Source organism: Dama dama, chromosome 29, assembly GCF_033118175.1.
Source record: "Dama dama isolate Ldn47 chromosome 29, ASM3311817v1, whole genome shotgun sequence".
Lineage (NCBI taxonomy): Eukaryota > Metazoa > Chordata > Mammalia > Artiodactyla > Cervidae > Dama > Dama dama.
Genome location: NC_083709.1, coordinates 59,951,137 through 59,976,457, shown reverse-complemented (window position 1 = coordinate 59,976,457; position 25,321 = coordinate 59,951,137). Strand labels below are relative to the sequence as shown.

General features: G+C 37.4%; 1 protein-coding gene across 4 annotated transcripts in view; it reads left to right on the top strand.

Annotated features, from left to right (window-relative positions):
• Nucleotides 1-25,321, top strand: part of PRUNE2 (prune homolog 2 with BCH domain) — a 278,419-nt gene that overhangs the window by 51,309 nt on the left and 201,789 nt on the right. For all 4 annotated transcript variants that reach the window (XM_061132725.1, XM_061132724.1, XM_061132722.1 and 1 more), the window contains exons 3-6: nucleotides 2,081-2,283; nucleotides 4,636-4,799; nucleotides 21,349-21,501; nucleotides 23,989-24,083. In XM_061132725.1, the coding sequence (XP_060988708.1) occupies nucleotides 2,081-2,283; nucleotides 4,636-4,799; nucleotides 21,349-21,501; nucleotides 23,989-24,083 (615 nt within the window). The remainder of the gene's footprint in view (nucleotides 1-2,080; nucleotides 2,284-4,635; nucleotides 4,800-21,348; nucleotides 21,502-23,988; nucleotides 24,084-25,321) is intronic.

Here is a 25,321-nt window from a genome sequence, read left to right as displayed (position 1 = left end):
TTTTTCCTAAATTCATCCTTCTATGAAATGAACATGTCAGATTACCATGTCATGGACTCTTAGGAAGTCATATAATAATAATGACCGCACTGCCACTAACTTTGACGTCTTGAATGAATATAATAGCATCCAGCAAAAGGAGTGGGCAAAGTAGTTGTCATAGTAAAATGAAGACATGTGTGGCCTCTTTTCTCCTTGCAAGACTCACGACTAAGCATGGGGATAAATATGGAATTACTGAAGGGTCACATACTGGGAACTTGTTAAGTTCTGTGTCTTCCTCTTAGTTTGCTGCACACTGCTCCCATCACGGGTCTGCATCTTCATTTTAATTTTTCCTGAGAACCTGGCTACTCCCTCTCAAAGTATGAACACACAGAAGGACAGGGTTTGCAGCTTCACATGTCTGACTCTGTTTAATTACTTTCCACCCTGGTAGGTAAGCCCCATTCTATGGATGGGGAAAACTGAGGCTCAGAGAGGAAAATGGCTTTCTCAAAGTCAGACAGCAGAGTCAGGACCAGAACATAGTTTTCCCGACCACCACTCCAGAATAGGTCCTGCCAGAATAGGCTCAGACTGCATGGCTCTTGACTTAAGTTTCAGTATCAGGAGTAAGGTGTAACTCCAGCAAGTAATAAGGAAAAACATCTTGTTGTGCATAAACTGGTAATGATTATTACATGGTTGTGATTCTGTATTAGCCTGATAGGTGGGATAAAAATCATCTTGTTGGAATGGCTTTGTATACCATAGTAGTATGTGATTCGTTTATTTCACTCGACAAATATGTGTTAAATATCTGTTTTGTGCCAGACCATTTTATGCACTTAAAAACATGAACAAAACTGACAAAAATCCCTGCTAGGAAGGGGAGATGGATGATAAAGATGTTAAGACTGTGTAATAAACACTATGTTTGTGAAAGAGCTAGTGAAGATGTGAGAACAAAGGCCATTTAGTTCAGGCAAAAGTCCAGTCTTTCCAAACCCCACATTCTCTCGGTGATATTTAGAGCTTATTGCTATAGCATTATTGTAATTTTTAAAAGCACCTTCATTTTTAAAATTCTCATGGAAAAATAAGTTTATTATTGTGAATGTGAAATTCTCTAACATCTACCCATCTCCAGTTTCCCCCATCGTTACAGTTTTTTTTAAAAGAGGTTTGTTAACATAATGTTTTTTTAAAAGATATAAAACATTAACAGAAATCACAGTCTGGTAGTCTGTGAGCCAAATCTGTTTTCAGTAACCTATACTGTATTTTTAGTTAAAAGGTTTATTGTGACATTGTGGCAATTAAACATTACAGATGACACCCCCAAATCTAGATTTCTAGCTTCTCTTAAGTAAAGGATTTGCCTATCCTGGACTGGGAATTTTTTGCATGGAATCAGTTGACTGGAGTTGAGTGGGAGGCATCCCATATAGATGTGACATCCGGGTCTTTCTGTGTCAGTGAGGTTTTTACCTGGAACTTCCCTATTGGCTCAGCTGGTAAAGAAGCCTCCTGCCAAAGAAGATGACACAAGAGACACCAATTTGATCCCTGGGTTAGGAAGCTCCCCTGGAGAAGGAAATGGCAACCCACTCTAGTATTCTTGCCTAGAAATTTCCATGGACAGGAGAGCCTGGCAGGCTATATAGTCCATAGGGTCACAAAGAGTCGGACATAATAGAGCGCACACATGCGCACAACACACAGTTTTCCCCTGCCCTGCGGTCATCATTCTAATTTTTTGCTGATTCCATAAAGATGGGTAGATGTGTTTCCTATGAAGAAGAGAATGTGTGTATTTTAAAATTGTGGAGAGGGTGAAATGAGACATAAAAATTTTCAAGAAAGGCAAGAGAAGTTTCATATGGAATCAAAAGAGATTAACAAAAATTAGGGGCCACTTAATCCATGGAAAATGCTCTGCTCATTGGGTTCAGGAAAAACCGGTAATGAATGTAAAGTGGTTTAGCGAGACCAAAGGACCTTGATTCTCTTTCCAGTTATCCTCTGGCTTGAGAAAATGTAGCTGTGTTTTATCCTCCTGCTGCTGTCAGTGACTCGTCAACTTTTTTCTTGGTAGGTCAGCCCTCCGGGGGTTCTCTGTTTGCCGGTGCTGAACATACCAAGGACTGAATTCAGTTACTTCACTGAAACAAGGTTTATTTTAGAAGAGCTCAACATTTCTGAGTCATTCCACATATTCCGAGATGAAATCAATCTGCATCAGCTAAATGATGAGGGGAAGTTATCTCTAACACTTGTTGGCAGCAACGTACTGGCAAGGTAAGGCTCTGGAGGGAGGTTTGATATTTTAAAAAAGATTTTTCTGGGCCAAGTATTACCTTGTTCAGGTTTTTTTTGTGGTTTGGGAAGATGTATTAAAGGCAGAGGACATTTCGAAGAAAGGGAATGTGTTTTTTCTCCTACAGCAAAATTTGGGCTATGCCAAGCCTCTGTTTTTACTTTGACATTTCAGATATGACATCTTTGAGTGGAAAATACTTATAAAATAGGCCCAAATTTTAATTTTAAATAATTTCAAACACTTTCTATATAATAATGCACCTTTATACTGATGCTGAAAATGTATAATGAAGATTGAAATTAACACTAAATAAAACTGAAAAATTCTTAAGAAAGAAATCTTGGTAGTGAAATGGAAAATTATGTACATGGGCTAGGAAAGCCATTCAGTCATTGGCTCCTTTAGTCATAGCATTTACTATAAAAGCAGGATGGATTCTATAAACTTCATGTAATTTGAACTCCTTATTTTATGGACAAGAAACCCAAAACCCTTTCACAAATGACTTGCCCAAAGTACAACATGCAGTTAATAGAACGGTTTGGATGAGAACACAGATCTTCTGTTTCCTTCAGTAAGTACTTAGGAGTTGCTAACTGGTGCATGAATCTACAGATATTATACATAAAGAGGAGTAAGACAAATTTCCTGCCTTCACAGTTCTTACAACCCATCACAAAGAGTCTCATTTGATAAGCTCTCTGTAGCTAGTGAGTGAAGAGTCCCCAGTTAAACATCTCAGCCGTCTGAGGTGATAGTTTTTTGCAAATTTTGCCCATTTTCTAATCATTGATATGGCATTCACCCATGGACATTTACCTTAGTATACATGAAATAAAATGTAAAAGCATCTGATTTTTTATCTACCTTTCTTAAGGAAGCATATATAGTTATGAATACATTGTATTGTCAGTTGTGAAGTTCATTCAGTTATAAAGAGTTTGGAAAATGATCTGCCTCTTTAGGGTTGTTTTTATCCCCATGATACTCAAAACACTCAAAATTCTTTTGAATAACACTTATTAATTAGTTGTTAACTGGCTGAGAGTTATTCATAGGTTATTTGACTGAATTCCATTATCATTGTTCAGGTTGATCATGTGCTTGACTAAATTTGTGTGTTAGCTTTTTCAAACTAACTATAACACAAGGAGATATGGAAAGAAGCAATGCAAGATGCCGAAGAAGGGAACTGTGAAATTTGTGTCAGTTAAGATTTTAGGAAGAGTTTTGTTACCTATTAAAATGGAAACATTTATTCTGATTTTGAGACTGAAGTTGTGAAGCCTTGCTTTGGGATTGTTTACAAAATAGAATGTTTTTCAAAAATAAACTGCTATTTTCATTTCCTTCATTGCCGTTCTTTGAGTTTTGGCAGACAGAATCCAGTCAGTTTTTTCCACCTCTTCCTTCCTGCCTTTGATAAAAGCCAACTATATCTCATATAAAAAGAATGATGCAGAAATAAATAAGCTAGAAGTATTTTTTTTCCAGCAACATAACTGAATGTGTAAGTTTTGGATCCAGATAGTTAAGAGTTTAAATATAAGTAGTCTACTTACTAGGGCTTCCCAGGTGGCTCAGTGGTAAAGAATCTACACGCCAAGCAGGAGATGTGGGTTTGATCCCTGGGTTGGGAAGATCCCCTGGAGAAGGAAATGGCAACCCCCTCCAGTTCTTGCCTGAAAGATACCATGGACAGAAGAGCCTGGCTGGCTATAGTCCATAGGGTTGCAAAGCCCCAGACATGACTTAGGGACTAAACAGCAATGGCAGCAGCAGCAGCCTTACTGGCTGTGTGGCCTTGGTCACTGTTATTTAATTTTATTTTTACACAATATTTAAAGGTTACACTCCATTTACAATTTTTACGAAGTATTGGCCATATTCCCTGTGTTTGTAATGGTCACATTTCTTAACCTTTTCATGCTTTTTTTTCCCACCTGTAAAAATAAGAATTTTAATAGAACCCATTGAGTAGAGTCAGTTTATATTATAAAATGTAATAATACTGAGAAAATATTTATTACAGTGTCCAGCCTGTAGTGGAAATTCAATAAATGTTAGCTTTAGCAATGATTATTATTGTTGTTATTATTATTTTCCAACAGCTAAACTAGAGATGGAAGTGCTAAGGTGTGAAGGTCTTCAAAGACTCTTGGGGATGTAATTAATTAAAATGAAATGTGAAAACACATTAAGAATAAGTCATGTGAACTTATTTTTGGTTATTAAGAGGAAGTCATTTGTGTGGAAACAAGAGATTAAATAATTCCAGAAAGTAAGAAAATATGCCCTCTTTCTTTTCCTCTCCTCCATTTGCTTTCCAGTGAGGACAAAACTTTAGAATCAGCAGTTGTCAAGGTCATTAATCCAGTGGAGCAGGGCGACTCCGGCTTTGAGTTCCGAGAGCCTTCGTCGTCTCTGGTGGTGAAAGAGATCCTCCAGGAGGCTCCCGAGGTCATCACCGAGCAGCTGGCTCATCTGCTCAGAGGTGAGAGATGACTCTTTCCATTAAATACTGGAAGGCTTAATGGAGTGTCTCTAGACTCACTCATGCACAAAGAGTGTGATCCATTCTTGGGTTAACAGTCCCTTTCAAGACCACGGGAAGCTTCAGCAGAGAGGCAGGGAGTAAAGAGTTTGTTAAAGAGTAGCATTATATTGAATATTCAAAATGTGCATTTAGAAATAGGCATGAAGGATCTTTGCTGTTTCACCAGACAGGAATATTAAATGTTCCCACTCCACAACAGCATGGATAGGGGCCAGAATTCCACATTCCTCATTGAAATGTCTCCTGGTACTGATCCATGCTCGTTTATATAATACTACTTGGATGGCACAGCCAGCTGCCTCCCTTTTGATGATACTGTGCAGGACTTTTATGGTTAAACTGCCACCTCCTTCTCTCCCCATCACGTCGTGTTTCCATCTTCACCCAGTTAGCTTTAAGCACTGTGTTCTCAGCGCACTGTCATCAGTTACCCTCCTCATCTCTTTTTCATCTTCCTCAGCGGGGTCTATCACTGCTAAACGGTGGTTTCTAAGCTGGAAATTGTCTACTGACTTTGGTGCCACAAAATTACCACAAAAATTCCATATTGTCTCATGTAGGACAGTTTTGGGTTTTATATAAAGCTGTTTTTCCTCCTTTCAACAATCCATCTTGAACATGATAGACCAAGTTTTTCTCAGGAGTATTTGACACAGGGAAGTGAAAAACAGTGATTAACCGGCTGAAAGAATTAAAAAAGGAAAGAGAAGCCCATATGGTGACAACTCCTTTAAGGCTTTTTTTTTTTTTTCCTTTTTCTTTAGCTTTCTCTGCCTCTTACCAGAATTTGGAGGGAAAAGGGTCCAGGACTTCTATAGTTCCTATAAATGTCTTAGAACCAATGGCCCCAGTCAACCTGTTTTAAATACTTTTCTGGCTATGGACATCTGTAAAATTGCTCTCTGGGAAACTGTGCCTAAACTAAGTAACCACAACCATTTTTCTCTGACGGAACAGAAGGGTAATAAAGGCAGTTGGTGATCTCGGCCAAAAGGGAAGTTGTTTGACAGTGCAAATATGTGGTGCAGGCAAACACTAGAGAATATGTTGTTTAATTATTCTGAAACTAAGAAGTTTGGTTTATTGTTCAAAAAGATACATGTGTCATTTAGTAGGAGAAAATGTAGTCAATGAACAGTCCAGCATGATTTTCCATAAGTAATAAGGTAATATCAAGCTGGAGTACTTGGAACAAAGATATGATTTTGTTGCTGATGATGACAATGATGACGGTGATAATAATGGTGACATTCAGATTTAGGGAATTAGAATATTGTGGCTCAGATGGTAAAGAATCTGCCTGCAATGCAGGAGATACAGGTTCAATCTTTGGGCCAGGAAGATCCCCTGAAGAAGGGAATAGCTACCCACTTTAGTATTCTTGCCTAGAGAATTCCACAGACAGAGGAGTGTGGTGGGCTACAGTCTGTGGGGTTGCCAAGAATTGGACGTGACATGTCCAGATGGACATGAGGAACCAACCCTTTGATGGATATTACACTTTAGACCCTCTTGTTAGTTACCTTAGTTTTAGTTTCCAGAGTTGCCAAGAATTAGAACTATGGTAAAGGACCTTGTTTTTTTTTTCATCATCAGAGATTTTTTTCATAACTTTGGGTTTGAAGTGGCCTTGGGAAGCTGGCAAAATAAGACTGTCACTTCCTTGTTGCTTGGAAATTGGAATTTGGACAGGCACAGTCCCTTTACCTGTGAAGACTGCCCACACAGACACTGTCATGAGAAAGCCAAGGTTGCTGAAGCCTGGCGGTAGAAGACATGGGTGGTTTAACATAGTAGAAAGAGAGCTCTGGAGATCTTTGACCGAAGTGTGACACGTGCATATGCATGTGTACATTATGTGGAGGGGAGATGGAGCATTTTGGAACAGTTTGGCCAAGATGAACTGAAGAATGATGATCCCAGGTGTTTGGCTTTAAAAAGGTAACTTAAGTGTTTAGAGCAAGAAGAGCAATGACCACTTTTTAAAAGCTCCCGACTTTAATAAATATCAGAAAGGAATCAAGTTGAATTTTGCTGTACTCACTAAACTGAAAATTAGATTTTATGGCTTTCTAATCATGTATTAACACCAAACCTAAAGGAGTGTTTTAAAGGGAAGTTTTTTTTATATGCCTATACATAATTTTAGGATTCATTATTTTCACAATGTCATTCTTTCTGAAGGGTTTTCTATAGAAACAGCTATGATTTATTTTGCATTTTGGGGTGCTCAAAATGATCAGTAATTTGACACACATTTCTAGACCATGTATTATGCATTCTTCTAGGTCTTGAAGGGATGCAAATTTCTACACACACCTTTGCCATAAAGAGTTTTGAGAAGTGTCTGTTTCCAGATGATATGAAGTTAAATATTTAGTCAAGATTTGACTTGCTATACATTGAAGCAAATACATCGCTGGTTTGGAGACTTGTATGTCATCCATGCCTTCTTAGGGACAGCATGTTTGTATAATATTAGAGGTTCTTTTCTACTGTTTTCATGAGGAAAGTGCCGAGTAACCGAAATACTTTTGCAAATTCTTAAAGTAATCATGAGGCAAAAAAAAAAATTAGTCAAGACTTGAAATAGTCCTTGAAAGCATCATAATTGGACCTCTATGGAAGATATGTTATTATAAACTTTGTGCCAAAAAACCTGAATATACTCCAAACTAAGTACTTTGTCAGTCTAACTGTTCTTTGCCTTTCATTCCCGTGGTCACACCCTAAAATCCATCATGCTGAGGCTGATGTGCTGTAAATGGATTTCTTGAGCCAAGATATTGATCCCCTCAGTCCTTGGAGAGGACCGTTAGTATGCCTTTTAGCCTGGTACACTGAATAAAAATACCTGTAATTTTCAGTTTGTTCCTTAATGTGCAAAAAGGTTGGGCCTATTCTTTTTTAGTATTGCTTGTTGGTACCTTCTCTTCTGCTCAGCTTCTAAATATTGCAGTACCCTAGAGCTTTGTCCTGGGGGCATTTTTTGTCTGTACAGTACTTGGATGGCCTCATTTAGTTCCAAAATCTTTTTTTTTTTTTTTTTTTGGTAAAGAGTCGGCCTGCAATGCAAGAGACCTGGGCCCGATCCCTGGGCTGGGAAGACCCCCCGGAGAAGGAAATGGCAACCCACTCCACCACTCCTGCCCGGAAAATCCCATGGATGGATGAAGCTGGCAGGCTACAGTCCATGGGGTCACAAAGAGTCGGACACAACCGAGCGACTTCACCCTCTTTATCCATGGGATTTTTCCAGGAAAGAATACTGGAGTGGGTCGCCATTCCCCCCTCCAGGGGATCCCTCCCACCCAGGGATCAAACCTGTGTCTCCCGCACCGCAGACAGACTCTTTTTTTTTTTTTAATCTTTTTTTTTTTATTAGTTGGAGGCCAATCACTTCACAACATTTCAGTGGGTTTTGTCATACATTGACATGAATCATAGTTCCAAAATCTTAAATGTAACACACAGGCTGTGACTCCTGTATCTCTAACCATAACCTTTCTTTAGAATTTGCCCATTTGACATCTTCACGTGCATGTCTAATTAGCACCACTACTTCAACAGGGCTATCATGGAACCCTTTGGTTCCCTGTACCTCCAAACCTACTTTTATCCCAGTTCGCTAATAGTAGTAAAAGGTACTGACAGCCACCCAATTGTTCAAGCCATTCAAGCTAAAAGTGATTCTTAATTCTTTTACCTTTCCTCCCTCACTGATGCATCAACAAGTCCTGCTGACTCTACATCTAAAACCTAACCTGCATCCATCCACTTTTCTCATGATAACTACTAGTATTTCAATCCAAGTTACTCTCTTTGACTAATGCCATAGCTGCCTGACTGTTGCCCTATTTTCTTCATAAAATCTATTGCTTACAAAGTGATCATAAAAGTTTAAACCAGTCAAGTCAATCCCCTGCATAAAATCCATCATACTCAAAATCCAAGCATTCCACCCTTACAATCCACAACATAATCTTGCCCCTGCCAATTCCAACATCATCTCATGCTCTTTTCCCGTTTTCCCATTGTGTGTTCTAGGAATAGAGGCCTTTCATCCTTTCGAATATGCCGAACTCTTCCACTCTTGAGGATTTACATAAACTGTACCTTCCTTCTGAAATGCTTTTTTCTACCCATCTACTTAGCTTTATCACTGTATCTCCTTCTCCCTCTTGGTCATTTATTGCAGAATATAAGCTTCATGAGATAAGAGACCATACACGTTTTGTTCATTGCTCCACTGTAGAAGAAATGGAGTAGCCATCATAGTCAACAAAAGAGTCCAAAATGCAGTACTTGGATGCAATCTCAAAAACGACAGAATGATCTCTGTTCATGTCCAAGGCAAACCATTCAATATGACGGTAATCCAAGTCTATGCCCCAACCAGTAATGCTGAAGAAGCTGAAGTTGAACGGTTCTATGAAGACCTACAAGACCTTTTACAACTAACACCCAAAAAAGATGTCCTTTTCATTATAGGGGACTGGAATGCAAAAGTAGGAAGTCAAGAAATACCTTGAGTAACAGGCAAATTAGGCCTTGGACTACAGAATGAAGCAGGGCAAAGGCTAATAGAGTTTTGCCAAGAGAACTCACTGGTCATAGCAAACACTCTCTTCCGACAACACAAGAGAAGACTCTACACATGGACATCACCAGATTGTCAACACCGAAATCATATTGATTATATTCTTTGCAGCCAAAGATGGAGAAGCTCTAAACAGTCAACAAAAACAAGAATGGGAGTTGACTGTGGCTCAGATCATGAAATCCTTATTGCCAAATTCAGACTTAAATTGAAGAAAGTAGGGAAAACCACTAGACCATTCAGGTATGACCTAAATCAAATCCCTTATGATTATACAGTGGAAGTGAGAAATAGATTTAAGGGACTAGATCTGATAGAGTGGCTGATGAACTATGAATGGAGGTTCGTGACATTGTACAGGAGACAGGGATCAAGACCATCCCCAAGAAAAAGAAATGCAAAAAAGCAAAATGGCTGTCTGAGGAGGCCTTACAAATAGCTGTGAAAAGAAGGGAAGCGAAAAGCAATGAAGAAAAGGAAAGATATTCCTATTTGAATGCAGAGTTTCAAAGAATAGCAAGGAAAGAAGAAAGCCTTCCTCAGTGATCAGTGCAAAGAAATAGAGAAAAACAATAGAACAGGAAAGACTAGAGATCTCTTCAAGAAAGTTAGAGATACCAAGGTAACATTTCATGCAAAGATGGGCTCAATAAAGGACAGAAATAGTATGGACCTAACAGAAGCATAAGATACTAAGAAGAGTTGGCAAGAATACACATAAGAACTATCCAAAAAAGATCTAAACAACCCAGATAATCACGATGGCATGATCACTCACCTAGAGCCTGACATCCTGGAATGTGAAGTCAAATGGGCCTTAGGAAGCATCACTATGAACAAAACTAGTGGAGGTGATGGAATTCTAGTGGAGCTATTTCAAATCCTAAAAGATGATGCTGTGAAAGTGCTGCACTCAGTATGCCAGCAAATTTGGAAAACTCAGCAGCAGCCACAGGACTGGAAAAGGTCAGTTTTCATTCCAATCCCAAAGAAAGGCAATGCCAAAGAATGCTCAAACTACCGCACAATTGCACTCATCTTGCATGCTAGTAAAGTAATGCTCAAAATTCTCCAAGCCCAGCTTCAACAGTACATTAACTGTGAACTTCCAGATGTTCAAGCTGGTTTTAGAAAGGGCAGGGGAACCACAGATCAAATTGCCAACATTCGCTGGATTATCAGAACAGCAAGAGAGTTCCAGAAAAACATCTATTTCTGCTTTATTGACTATGCCAAAGGCTTTGACTGTGTGGATCACAATAAACTGTGGAAAATTCTGAAAGAGATGGGGATACTAGACCACCTGACCTGCCTCTTGAGAAATCTGTATGCAGCTCAGGAAGTAACAGTTAGAACTGGACATGGACCAACAGACTGGTTCCAAATAGGAAAAGGAGTACGTCAAGGCTGTATATTGTCACCTTGCTTATTTACCTTATATGCAGAGTACATCATGAGAAACGCTGGGCTGGAGGAAGCACAGCTGGAATCAAGATTGCCGGGAGTATCAGTAACCTCAGATATGCAGATGACACCACCCTAATGGCAGAAAGTGAAGAACTAAAGCCTCTGATGAAAGTGAAAGAGGAGTGTGAAAAAGTTGGCTTAAAGCTTAACATTCAGAAAACTAAGATCATGGCATCCGGTCCCACCACTTCATGGCAAATAGATGAGCAGACAGTGGAAACAGTGGCTGACTTTATTTTTCTAGGCTCCAAAATCACTGCAGATGGTGATTGCAGCCATGAAATTAAAAGACACTTGGTCCTTGGAAGAAAAGCTATGACTAACCTAGACAGCATATTAAAAAGCAGAGACATTACTTTGCCAACAAAGGTCCATCTAGTCAAGGCTATGGTTTTTCTAGTGGTCATGTATGGATGTGAGAGTTGGACTATAAGGAAAGCTGAGCACAGAAGAATTGATGCTTTTAAACTGTGGTGTTGGAGAAGGCTCTTGAGAGTCCCTTGGACTGCAAGGAGATCCAACCAGTCCATCCTAGAGGAGATCAGTCCTGGGTGTTCATTGGAAGGACTGATGCTGAAGCTGAAACTCCAGTACTTTGGCCACCTGATGCAAAGAGCTGAGTCATTTGAAAAGACTCTGGTGTTGGGAAAGATTGAAGGCAGGAGGAGAAGGGGATGAGAGAGGATGAGGTGGTTAGATGGCATCACTGACTCAATGGACATGAGTTTGGGTAAACTCTGGGAGTTGGTGATGGACAGGGAGGCCTGGCGTGCTGTGGTTCATGAGGTCACAAAGAGTTGGACACAACTGAGCAACTGAACTGAACTGAACTGAACCACTGTTCTTTTCTCTTGTGCCTGCAACAGTGCCTGTCATATAAAAGACCCTCAATAAATCCTGCCATGAAATGAATTTTGCAAGAGTTTTTTATATCCTTTTTGATTTACGACTATATTGATTTAGTTGGTACTATGATATTGTATTAATAATTTCCATTTCATTCCAGCCCATCCCTCCAATATTCTTTATGTCCAGAATTTGAACATTGTTCCTTCCAATAATATCCTCCCCCCTTTTTTTGCTTTTAGAAATCTTTGTTTTGGTATTTTTCAACTGTTTGTTTCTATTATCATCTTTATATATGTATCTTATATATATATACATATATATATTTAATTTTAGCCTTTCATGGAATATAATACATTTACAGAAAAGAATACAAAACATGAATAGAAAAATTTAAATATACAGCTCAGTGAAATATCACAAAAGAGACATCTTTTTAACAATTAATCAGGTAAAATGTGGAACAAGATAACGTCCTTGTGCCTCTCCCCATCACAACTCTCTCTCTCTCTAAGTAAAGATAACCAATATTTTGATCTTTACAGCACACAGCTTCCTGCTTTTCTTTAAATTTTACCACCCCAGTGTGTTCCCCATAACACTAGAGATTGGTTTTTGTCTCTTTGGCGTATTATATAAATTGGATCATGTAGTGAACACTCTTCATTTTTATTATATCCCTGCTTTTATATTAAATGTAGTATCTGTTTGCACAGGTCAGTCATCTGTCTATCCATTTATTTATTTTTTGTGTCCTTTCTTTTTCCATAGAATATTTGAGGTGGCTTACAAAAATGCATGTAAATATAATAAAACAGAATAAAAGAGTCAGGGTCAGGAAACATATCAATAAATAAACTTGGAGGAGTAAAAGTGATGTTCTGTTTGAAAGTTTGAATATGAGCCTCCTGGAGACAAGAAATAAATAGAAGTATAATTAACTGTGAAATTCATATTATTAGTGAAACAAACACATATACCATTTCCTTATTAAAAGAGTATCTAGGTCTGAAGGTTTTTTCATTGCATCATCCTTATTCAAAGGACACCTAATAATATCATAGACATTCTCCAACTCTTACATATGTAATAGCGTTTTATATAGGTACTGGGCAGTGTATCATACACTTTTCTGCTCCTCAATCAGCATATGGGGTTTGTTCTAATCAGCTTGACCTTTAGTCTAGTAAAGACTAGATTGTTCCTGTTCCAAGTCTCTTTTTCTATACAGGCTGGTGTTTTTTCTAAATATAGGAAATTAATACTTAAAATTAGTCATATTGGAATCTTTTGTAGTCTTAGTCTTATACTCACTGCTCTAGCTATGTGTCAGAATGTTTGCATGATGGGATAATATTATATTCAAATATGGGGGTAGAACCTGATTAATATGGATACTGTTAAAAGATCACTTGTATACCAATTAAAAGTAGATATCAAGCTGCCAGTGAAGAAATAACCTGCTGTGTTTATCTAATCATCTGCCCTGTCACTCTGTCATCTGGACCTTGGCAGGACAGTTATGGATAAATGCCAACAGGTGACACAGCCATGGCTAATGTGTGTTCAGGCTCTTTAGGGCATTTGACGGTTGACATAATTTGCATTTTCTTGAATTAATACTTCTTACAATAGTTAGATCTTGCTGTTGTCTTTTAGTAGGACATATCTCAAACTTAGAAATTTCAGGATGCAGCTCATGAGCATCAGTTTCATCTGAAAAGGCGTAGATTGATTTATAGAGACTGCTTTCTAATTGTTTGAGTAAGAAATTATATGAAAAGAGAATGTGCTCATTCAGATGAGATCATAAATGACCTTGATTTTTGGAAATCTGTCTTTTCACTTCTTCATCCCCTCACCAGCTATATCTTTGCTGTTGTGGTTCTTGTTCTTTGTTTTATTTCTTTTCTCCTAACTTTTCATCTCCTCTTCCTCTTCTTATTTTCTTCCTCCTACTATTTGCTTCTAAGCCTTATTATTATTTTCAAACAAGTTACCATCTGTTATAAAAGTCACATACAGTCATGGTGGCCTAAAGTTGGTGTTTGGTTACGCCCTGAGTTTGTACCAAAAGCAAACAATTATAGACCTGTCAGACTCCTCAACCTGTATTTGTTTTCTGCAGAAATGTTTACTAGAGGGCTGTTGTCAAATATAAGGTCCATTAAATTGCTGAATCATCGCACTGAGGATTTGTGTGCCCACATGTGTATTTGTGTGTGTGTGTGTGTGTGTGTGTGCACGCGCTTTCCAAAACTAGCTGGCAATGATAAGACTGCAATCACTGATTACCAGGCAGGTTTCCATCAAAACCACAGCTCACTGGACCTTTCATGTTTCTTTTCTTTGTACAAGGCCTTGACAGAGCCACAACTAGAATAGTGAAACAAATTACAGCAATTATTCTTAGCTGAGGAAGTGGAAAAAATATGCCCTAGCTTTTAAAGAAATAATTCTCTCCTTCTGTTGGTTGTTCCATTTGAACGTTAATAAAGAATTGTTGCTTGCTATTTTCGTAGCCTGGGTTAACAGCTTCAAAAAGATCCTTTTAAGGAGGTCTAACCTTAGGAAAGGGACAGAGCCAGACCGTTTTTTTCCCTCTCTTGCCCAAAGAGTGAATCATTCATCTCCCAAAATGGTTACAAAGTCCAGAAGGAATTCAGGGCTGTTTTCCTTTGGAAGAGGGATGGCCTGAGTTGGGGGAAGGGGACAGAAATTATTTTTTCTGCTAGATACAAAACCAGAACAATTCCTCAACCTTAGAGTGTTAATTATTTCTCTTGCTTTATAAAGATGAATTTTATTCTTAAATTTAGGCATTTTAAATTTATAAGATTACTAAGCACTTGAATAACTTGCTCCCTTTTTAGCCCTTTGCAGGCAAAAATACAAGTTGTATTTTCCATTATTTTTCTCCTTCTTTCTCCCTCCCCCCTCCCTCCCTCTCTCCATTATTTGTCCCTTAATTTTTTTGTTTCAGTATGAAAAAAACAATCCCAGGTGAAACAGGAAAGAGGTTTAAATCCCTTTTTTTCTGCCAAGAATTTATCATGCAGAATATGCCTTGACTGTGGTGAATGTTTTCCCCAAACAACTTCTGACTTCATTAGTTCATGTTTAATATTAATGCACTGCAATTGCTTTTGGGAAGAGGTCCTTCACTTCTCCATTCTTTTGAACAAAGAATATGTGGTTGATTTTTTTCTCTAATGGAATGAAATATTTACTATTTTATTATAATTGCTTTCTTTGTTACTTGGTAATTTCTCATGGTCTTTGAAGAGCTGGGACACTTTTGTATACATGAATATGAATTTAAGGAGTTTTTTTTAGTTCTGCAGATTTAACTGGAAGTTAAGTCAACTCCTATGTCAAAAATAGGTTTGATTTTGCTAAGAGGTGCTTTTGGCTACTCTACATCCTGCTACTGATATTTAACTTAAGTATGTTACTAAATGGGCCTCTAGAGTGAAGTAGAAAAATTTGCTATAGATGAGTCCCTTGAATAAAGTTGGTCCATAGCCTTTCTTCTGCAGTAAAAACAACTCAGAGTATGGTGAGCATCTTTTTCACTTATTTTTTTCCTACTTACGTCAGAACGTCATTTCTTTCTTACATTGTCAAGTCAAAATGATAATGTCAGAAGTTCCTTTTCATTGAATTATTCTTTTGGATTCTGTTTAGTGCAATACCTGTTAGATTAATTTCTGAATACTGCCTTTTTGTGTATTTTAAAATTAAAATCATTAAACCAAAAAAATTGGAATCTTGGTTTGACTGTAAGCCAGGCATATTTTTGTGAAATTTATTACTAAATATTTATATTTTGATGCTATTACCATTTAATTTAAATTTGATTTTCTAATTGCTCATGATTGTTTATAGAAATACAAGAGTTTGTATTACTGACATTATATGCAGCAGCCTTGCTAAATTTACTTACTGTCTTAAATTAATTTGTATTATTAATTAGTTAATTCATTTGTTACTGAATAATTAATTTATTTGCATTTTCATTTTTAAGTTGATACACATATCGTCTATGAAGAAGTCAGTTTTTATTTCTTCTTTTTCTTTCTTTACACTTTCACCTTTTTTTGTTTTTACACTTTTACTTCTTTTACTGTTTTATTTCTCTGGTTAGGATTCACACTGCAGTGTTAAGGAGAAACAGCATGCATCTTTGTCTAATTCCTGATTTGAGGTGGAAGTCTTTCATAATTCACAGTTAAGGATAATGTTTGTTTTTCTTATTTGGTTTTTTTCCCTCTTTCTTTTAAAATTGTTTTGTTTTTAAAATGTTTATAATATTGTGTTGGTTTCTGCCGTACAACAATGTGAATTAGCCATAACCTTACTTAGTTTTTATAAATACCCTTCATCAAATTAAGGAAGTTGTCTTTTATTTCTACTTGGCTGAGATTTAATATGATTAAATCTTGGATTGTATCAAGTAGTTGATATATAACTAGACCTTTACTGAGGTGACCATTTGATATTTCTCTTCTACTAGGGCGCTAAATTATGTTAACTTTGGAATGTTAACTTGACCTTTAATTCCTAAAAAGTCCCTATTTGGTGACAATTCAATATCTTATTATATATTGCTATCTTGATTTGGGGCTGGCTTAAAAAATTTTTTTGCAACTATACTTATGAGAAAGATCTGCCTCTGCTTCTTTCTTGTACTGTCTCTACTGAGTATTGGTATAAAGATTATGCTGGATTCAGAAAATAAGATGGGAAGTATTTTCTCTTTCTAATCTTTGGGAGAATTTGTGTAAAATTACTATATTGTTTTCTTAGATGTGTGGAACTATGGATATTAAACTATGGATTCATTTTAAAATAAATGCAAAACCATCCCAATTTTAAATTTCTTTTCCTATCAGTTTGGCAAGTTGAGTTTTTCCAGAAATGCCCATTTCCTCTAAAATTTAAAATCTATTAAGATTATATTTATCTTTTAAAAAATATTTATTTATTTGGCTGAGCCAGGTCTTAGTTGGTGCATGCAGGATCTTTAGTTGTGGCATGTGGGACCTAGTTCCCTGACCAGGGGTTGAACCCTGGCCCCGTGGATTGGGAGTGTGGGGTCTTAGCCATGGACCACTAGGGAAGTCCCCTATGCTTATCTTTTAAAGTTGTTAGAATCTGTAGTATGTCACTGTTTCATTTTTAATGTTGGAAAATTCTACCTGCTATCATTTTGTTTTTTAATCATTTTCAAAAACCATATTAGTCTTTTCCAAGAATCAGTATTTTGTTTTATTTTCCTTATATGTGTTTCTTTTTCATGTTTTTAAGTTTTGCTCTTATCTTTATTATATCCTTCCTTCTACATTTTTTTAGTTGCGGTGTCTTTTTTTTTAACATCTCATGCTTTTGAGGTTATAAAATTTCCTCAGCACATCTCTAGTTGCATCTTACAAGTTTAAATGTAGCATTTTCATATCATTCAATTAAAATGTATTCTAATTTATGTTGTGATTTTTCCTTTTACCATGATTTGGAAGTGCATTGTTTATGTTTCAAACATTTGGAAATTTTCTAGTTTTGTTTTATTATCGATTTTTAGACTATTTTCATGATGGCTATAGAATATAACTCATTGTAATCCTCTTCAACATTGTAATCCTCTTCAACAAATTGTTGAAGTTTGTCTCAACAAGTGGCCAATTTTGGTTAATGTCTCATTTGTGTTAGAAGATAAAGTATAGTCTGATGTTGTTGATAATGATAAATTTATGTCAGTTAGATCAACTTTGTTACTCTTGTTGCTCAAATAATCTATATATTTACTGATTTTTTTCCTGCTGGTTCTTACAGTTGCTGAGAGATGTGTGCTAAAATTTCCCACTGAGGTTGTGTATTTATCTCATTCTTCTTTCAGTTCTGTCAATTTTTGCTTTACATATTGGGAAGCTATTAGGTAATGTTATTAGTAATGTTATTAGTTCATGTAAAGTTAGGATTGATGTATCTACCTGAAGTTTGATTCTTTAATAATAAGCACATATTTGTCTTAATCTCAAGTAATTCTTCTTGTCTTAGAGTATCTAATATTAGTGTATTATACCAGTGTTACATCTTTTTCTACTCTTTTACTTTCAGTCTTTCAATATCATTATATCTAAGGTGTGCTCATGTAAAAAGTATATTGCTATTGTAGTTTTTAAAAGAGTTTGATAATTTTTGTCTTTTAATTGAAGTAGCTCAGCTGGTAAAGAATTTGCCTGCAATTCAGGAGACCCCAGTTAGATTCCTGGGTCAGAAAGCTCTGCTGGAGAAGGGATAGGCTTCCCACTCCAGTATTCTTGGGCTTCTCTGGTAGCTCAGCAATTTACCAACTTAAACATTTTTAAGTGTACAGTTCAATAAAGTATACCCACATTGTTGTACAACAGAGCTCTAGAACTTGTTCGTCTTGCAATACTGAAACTCTATACCCACTGAACAGTCGTTGTCTCTTTATATTAATGTAATTGCTCTTACGTTTGGGCTTAATATGTCATTTTGCTATTTGTTTTCTACTTGTCTCAGATTTTCCCCTTTTCTCTATCTTTTTTTTACTATTATTACACTAAATAAGGATTTTTACTGTTACATTTTCCTTCACTAGCTTATTAGTTATGAATTCCTTTTTAGAAAATTATTTTAGTAATTATTTTATAATTAAGATTATAAAATACCATTAATTTATGTTATAAATCAATATTTTTACCACTTGCCTGATCATCCAAGAACCTTAGAGAAATTTGTCTCTACTTAGTTCAATCTGCAGTTTGTTACTGTTGAAATGTATTTTAATTACACATCTATTTTAAACTCCATATTATAAATGTTTTATACAGTGGACATTGATTTATTCTCACTCATATATTTATATTCTCCAATACTTCTTCCTTGCTGTTGTTTTTGAGTGTGACTTCTTCTTGTGCCAGATACTTCCAATTTATATTTCTGAAAATGTCTTTATTTTGCCTTCAGTTTTTCTTATATTTCAGTATGTATGTATGTGAAAGTCACTCAGTCATGTCCAGTTCTTTGCAACCCCATGGACTATAGAGTCCATGGAATTCTCCAGGCCAGAATACTGGAGTGGGTAGCCTATCTCTTCTCCAGTGGATCTTCCTGACCCAGAAATTGAACCAAAGTATCCTGCATTACAGGCAGATTCTTTACCACCTGAGCTATCAGGGAAGAATTCAATATCGGCCTTTCTTTTATATCAGCACTTTGAAGTTGTAATTTCAGTGTCTTTTGACTTTCATCATTTTAGGTGAGATTAGGGCTCAGTTTTATTGTAGTTCCTTTGACAGTAACATATTTCTTTTTCTCTGATATATACTTTGTCTTCTGTGATTTTTAGCAGTTTTACTGTCACATGCCTAGAGGTAGTTTCTTTGTATTTATTCTGTTTTGGATTCATAATTTACTTTGAATATTTGAATAATCTCTTTAATTACTTTTGAAAAATGATTGGCCACTCTTTTCAAATATTGCTCCATCCCCTTTTCTCTCTCCTTTCCAAGGGGAACCGTATTACATATATCTTAGACCTTTTATCTATGTCATCTATGTTTCTTATGATCATCTCTGTTTTTTGATAATTTTATTATTGGTTAGTTCTAATTAATTTCTTCCCATCCCTTGCACTGGCCAAATCTCCCACCTGAGTGCCTGTACGCATGCTCTGCCTGGGTCAGGATCTCCTGGTACCTTGCCTTTGCCTTAAGTCACTTATTATTCAAGTCTCGGCTTAGCTTAACTCTCTCTAGGAAAACGTTTATGACCCCTAAATTCTTGCCTAGATTCAGAGTACTGTGTTTTTCCTCAGTGATATTTCTTACCCCCCTCATATTCAAAATGTATGCGGGACTTCCCTAGTGGCCCACTGGATAGGAGTCCACCTGCCAATGCAGTGGACGCGAGTTCGCATCCTGGTCTGGGAAGATCACACGTGCCTCAGGGCAACTGAGCTCGTGCACCACCGCCAGTGACCCCGCACTCCAGAGTCTGTGAGCCGCAACTGCTGAGCCTGCGTGTTGGAAATGCTGGAGCTCAGGCACCTCGAGCCGGTACTCTGCAATAGGAGAAGCCTCCGCAACGAGAAGTCCTTGCACTGCAACTAGAGAGTAGCCCCTGCTTGCCACAGCTAGAGAAAAGTTTGAGCAGCAACGAAGATCCAGCACAGCCAAAAAGAAATAAAATAGATAAATTTTCAAAAAACAAAAGAAAATGTATGTTTTACTTATTTGTAGCCCCTGAACAACTATAAGCTTCAACCGGCAAGGCTAGCATTATTCCAGTCATGAATCGTTAGCATCTAGTATAGCACTTGGCTCATAATAGGTGCTCAGCAGTTCTTTGCTAAAGGAATGAATGAATGAATAAGATGCTTTAAGTGTATTTGGCAGTATTTATTTCTCATGATGATGTTTACATTTATTGATTTTTTGATATATAACCTTATAAGCTGGTAAAATAGCATTATTTCTGTTTTTAAAATAGGCAAATAGAAACAGAGAGGCCAGACGACTTGCTTGGGGCTTTTCCAGGATTTTTAATGGTGAATGTATATCTACTCTCTGTGTACAGTAGATTTCCAGGTAGATGTCAAGATTATGTACCAAAGTTTTCTCTCACTCACTACTTCATTTCTCCTTTTACATTTTTACCACTGTAATTGTCATTTAGGCTACCCTGAAAGCTAGAGAGATGTATCAACCTGATTAATCAATAATTTTGAGGATTTTTAGAGAGTTTAATCATTTATCACTAAGCAAAGCCTCCTTTCCCCCCATGACTCTGTTAGCCTGGGCCCAGGTTACAGGAAAAGGGCATGTGACAGGTGGTAGCTCTTCCCTTTTAAGGTGAGATTATGTATAGAAATTCTAGGAAATTGTGAGAAGTTAGTCATTCATATTATCGAAGTGCTTTGTAATTGAAACCTGTGAGTTAGATCCAACTTATGAATCATTATAATTAGATGTTAGTAAACAACTTCAAAACTGTGTGTCGTACCTGGAAGACTGGGGATGGATTCAAGGTTCACTGCCTTATCAGATCCTTCTGCTGCTGACACTTTGGCTAGGAAATCATTTCATTGTTAAGAGGAGAGAGTTCTTATATAAAATCAGTAATGTGATGAATGAAATGATCTTCTCTGTGATCTCTTAAAGGTATTCTTAAACAGAAATATTAAGTCATATTTAATATTTTTAAATAGTTTATCATTAACTTCCATCCTGAGAATGTTTAAAACTAATGTGTATCACTTTTGTGTATTTGTGTGGGATGGGGAAACATTTTATTTCTTTATCTGTAACTGTGCCATATTCAATTCAGTTGTTGAGATTATTACTGGAAGAACAGTGAGGCAAGACAGACAGTATCTGAAGAGTTTTCTAAAAGTTGCCTCTTGAATGTTACACAATGGAGGCCCCTGGTTTAGACAGGAATCTGAAAGTGGAAGCAGAGTTCAAGAGACTAGAAAGCATTGACTTTCCTGAGCCCCATCCTAGCTTGACTAGAAAGTTTAATGGTGACTTTATTCATGCCTTTCAGGTAGCATCCTTTTTAAGTGGATGGCCATGGAGCCCAAGAAGATCTCAGAAAAGCAGGAGGAAATTCTTTCTATCCTGGAAGAAAAATTTCCCAGCTTACCTCCAAGAGAGGACATTATCAATATCCTGCAGGAGACCCAATCCAGTGCTCAGGGTGAGTGACTGTCCCCCAGCTGTGTCGTAGCTGCCAAGGAGGGATGGTTTGGGGTGTGGGTTGTTGCTGGGCCTCAGGAGGTGGATTTGTGTGTGCCTTCACTTTCTTCCCTAATGTTCATGCTGGGGCACAGTTTTCAGGAGCATTGTGTTGGCTCACCTGGAAGCAGACAGTTCGCGCTGCAGGCTTTCCTCTGAGGCCTTTGTACCTGGATGTGTGGTTAATTCATGTGTCTAATAGGCACCCCGGATGCATCATGACAGGAAATCCCTGCGCTGGGAGGGCTCTATTTTGAGAATATGGCATGAACAATGTCAAGCGCAATGGGATTTCATAAATTAATTTGAGAAAAAAAGTGAGAAGATTCTTAAGCAGATAACATTATTCTGTAAGTCTAGGCTTTGTCAAGAGAGTGGATTCCCTGGTTCAGTTGTTTAGCAATAGTAATAATAACAGCAACAGTTCATTAAGTGTCTAATATACACGAGGTTCTGATGGTACAACTTTGTATGAATTTTCATACGGAGTCCTCAGGACAACCCTGCCAGGTGGAATTATTGTCCCCAATTTTCAGATGAAAACTCTGAAGCACAGAAAAGCATCTTTGCTTTCGCATCATCACACACTCAGCTCCAGGTGGCCAGGCCTGGATTTAAACCCAGACAGTCAGTCTGATTTAAGGTGTACAGCTTTCTCCCTTAGTTTGGAATCCTGCAGGGGCAGAGCCTGAGGCATAGCAATATATTTGGGAGGGGATCCCAGGAAACACTGATAGGGCCTGGAGCACTTTAACCAGCAAGTTATCTTTGTGGGAAATCAGGCCTTTATCCCACTAAGGACGTCTGGAAAAGAGTGTAAAATTGCACCGCAGTGTTTTCCTACTCAAGGGGTACAGTGGCACATTGGAAGTTGTTTATCGGAGCTCCAAGAGCTGACTGCTAAATTTTCAGGAATTTTGTGCGTGGGTTGATGTTGGGTTGGCAGGTTGGAATCGGCCATGGTGTGAGTATTCACAGCACAGAAATTCACGCCGTGAATCAGGTTTTGTTAGGAGCATACCCCTGGAATGTTGAGGGTTACTTAGTCTCCGGGACTATTAATTTTCCTGGGGTGGGCTTTGATGGCCAGAGAAAGCCCTCAGGAAAAGAGATGCAGGTGCCGGCAGTTGAGCGACTTGCTAGGGCATGAAAGTCAGAGGAAATGTGGGCGGGCCACTGACACACCTGTTACACATGCACATGTGCAGATATGTGGATGTGTAGCCGCATGATGATGTGCATTTTGTCATTCATTTTCAAAACTAGATCAAACTTTTCATGTCACTATATATTCTATAAATCATTTTATGCTGTAGTGTGATAGATGGCAGCTTTTCAACCTTTGAGTGGAAAAGAAATATTTAGTAGCTGTTTCCCCCTGCTGCTTTGATTGATAGTGTTATAAGTTGAGAGGGCAAATATTAATAATTGGCAAATAATGATTGACTCTGCCATCTTAATGTACATCTGAGGAGATACATGCTTTACTGTGCTTTAGTATAGGTCTTCTCAAGAGTTTAGACCTGCTCTGATGTAAAAATGTAGGGTGAGAATTCAGTATTAAGCCAGACCCTTTCCTGTTTTCCATGATAGATTTTATTGAAGCACGTTGGTCCACTGACTAAAACTATGCAGTTCTAGATAATCTATCCCTTCTGGATTATTCTCCCATCATTTAAGAAATCCCATAGCTCCCATTGCCAGAGCCTATTACAAGGGTGGCCAACTTAATTACTGTAGTTTTATGGGTCATATTTATAAAGTGCATTGTGAGTAAAATTACAATTGAAAACATAGAGGCTGTTCTAAATGCATCCTGAAAGCAAATTTTCACTTTCCTGGGTAGTATTTGGTTGTTTGCATGGTTATGTTGGTTTTTCTTACCTACTGCGCTTTTCTACTCTGCTTCTGTCTGCTGTGGGTTTCCAGAGTCTGATCTCTGAGTGTTTAATCTTCTGGGCTCCCCTGAAGATTACTGGTTTCAGTTGAATTTGGTCCACAGAAGAGTTAGAAATATATGGGGCATAGGAACCAAAGGAAGGGGAAGAGACTGTTGTATTTCTTCCCTGCTCCCTTCCTGCTTGGTGCTTAGTTTCTGGCAACCCCTCTCTACTACTCCAGATATCTGTTTCCTTCACCCAAACTTCTGCTAGTATCTGGATGCCTCTTTTATTAATTTTCTCAGTCCCACCCACATCTCTGCAAGTGTCCTACCATTAAACAATCTTCTTTGGCATCCTGAGGGATGAATTCTGTTTCCTGCTGGGATTCTCACTGATGCAAATATTATCACTATGTGATTTTTTTGCCTTCATGTGTGTTTATTATGGTTAAAAGAGATATGAGAGGGGAAATACTGAAATTAACAGAGTGACATCTTCAGATAATCCCTTAATATTACCAAAAATCTTCCTCAAATGTAACGTAATGTTTTTTCTCTCACCCACAGGTTTAGGTATTGAACAGACAATGCTGAAGAATCTAAAAGAGCTTTCAGATGGAGAAATAAAAGTGGCCATTAGCACTGTGAACATGACCCTGGAGGTAAGGGTGGGAAAGCTTTTTTGGCAATGACAGATTTTATACAACTGCATTTTAAGCAACTGGAACAGTTTTCTCTATTGCATAGTTAGTGTTAGTCTTTTGCTGCGAATGCTTCTTTATGGTATATTTGACTAGAAATGTGCCTTATTATTTTGGATGAAAACACTGTGCTGAACCAATGAAAGATGCCAAAAAACCTGGATTCCAAAGATGAGTGCTATTTCATTCATCTCAGAATGAAACAAAACAGACATCTCAGAAAAACAAAACAGACTCACATGTGTATACATGTATGTGTATTTATATGTATGTAACCTGTTTAGCAACAGTGATTATCAATGTGTTTGGAGAAGGAAATTTAGATTCACTTCCTTTTTCTGTGCCCCACCCTGCATTGTCCGTAGATCTTTTCTAAGAAACCAAGTTGTTCTTTGGATTCTGTAAGCTCTTTGGATGCATGTCATTTTGATAATCAATGATGAGAACTCTAGAATTAATAAGACCCTCCTTCCAATCTGTTAAATGAATGAACCAGAGTGAATATAGCTCTTGATTTTGTGTATTTCCTTGGTAAATTGTCTTTGTCTACTTTGGGGCTTTTCAGTGACTTGCATGTTAATCCTAACTAGCCTAACTAATGGAATTATATTTTACAGAGGCACATTTGTGTGGTGTAGAAGTCTGAGTTTGGGGGTTTTTTTTTTTACTGTTACATTGCCTTGATCAAGTGACCCATCTTTAATTGAGGCATTGAACTCTCAAGTCATGTTTATGGGAATAAAAATTGCTGAATAGGACTTGGTGTTTTAGGTTTTAGAGCTGTATATTGCTGTTCTTTTTATTTGTTTCATGGTAATGATTACCATATCACTGTGTATATTTCTAGGGCATGTGTAGGGGTTCCATGCCTCAGAAAACCCAAGAGCATACCAGGCTCTTTTTTGTGAGTTCTTTGTCAAATTGTTTCTATTGTTTTTTGATAATGTGGTTTGACTTGTAGATCCATATGAATACCAGGAGGTTGAGTGTTGTCACTAAAGACTCTCACATGTAATGGTGATATAGTGCCTCACAGTATATAGTACACATTCTCGTTGCATGTAGAAACTCAACTGTTTCTATGGACTTTTGCATTGATAAATGCTCCATATAATTAGACGAAGATGTGATTCAATGCAGGAAATACATGCAATTTGGGATGTAGTAACCAGATAATCACCTTCAATTAGAAATCTGCT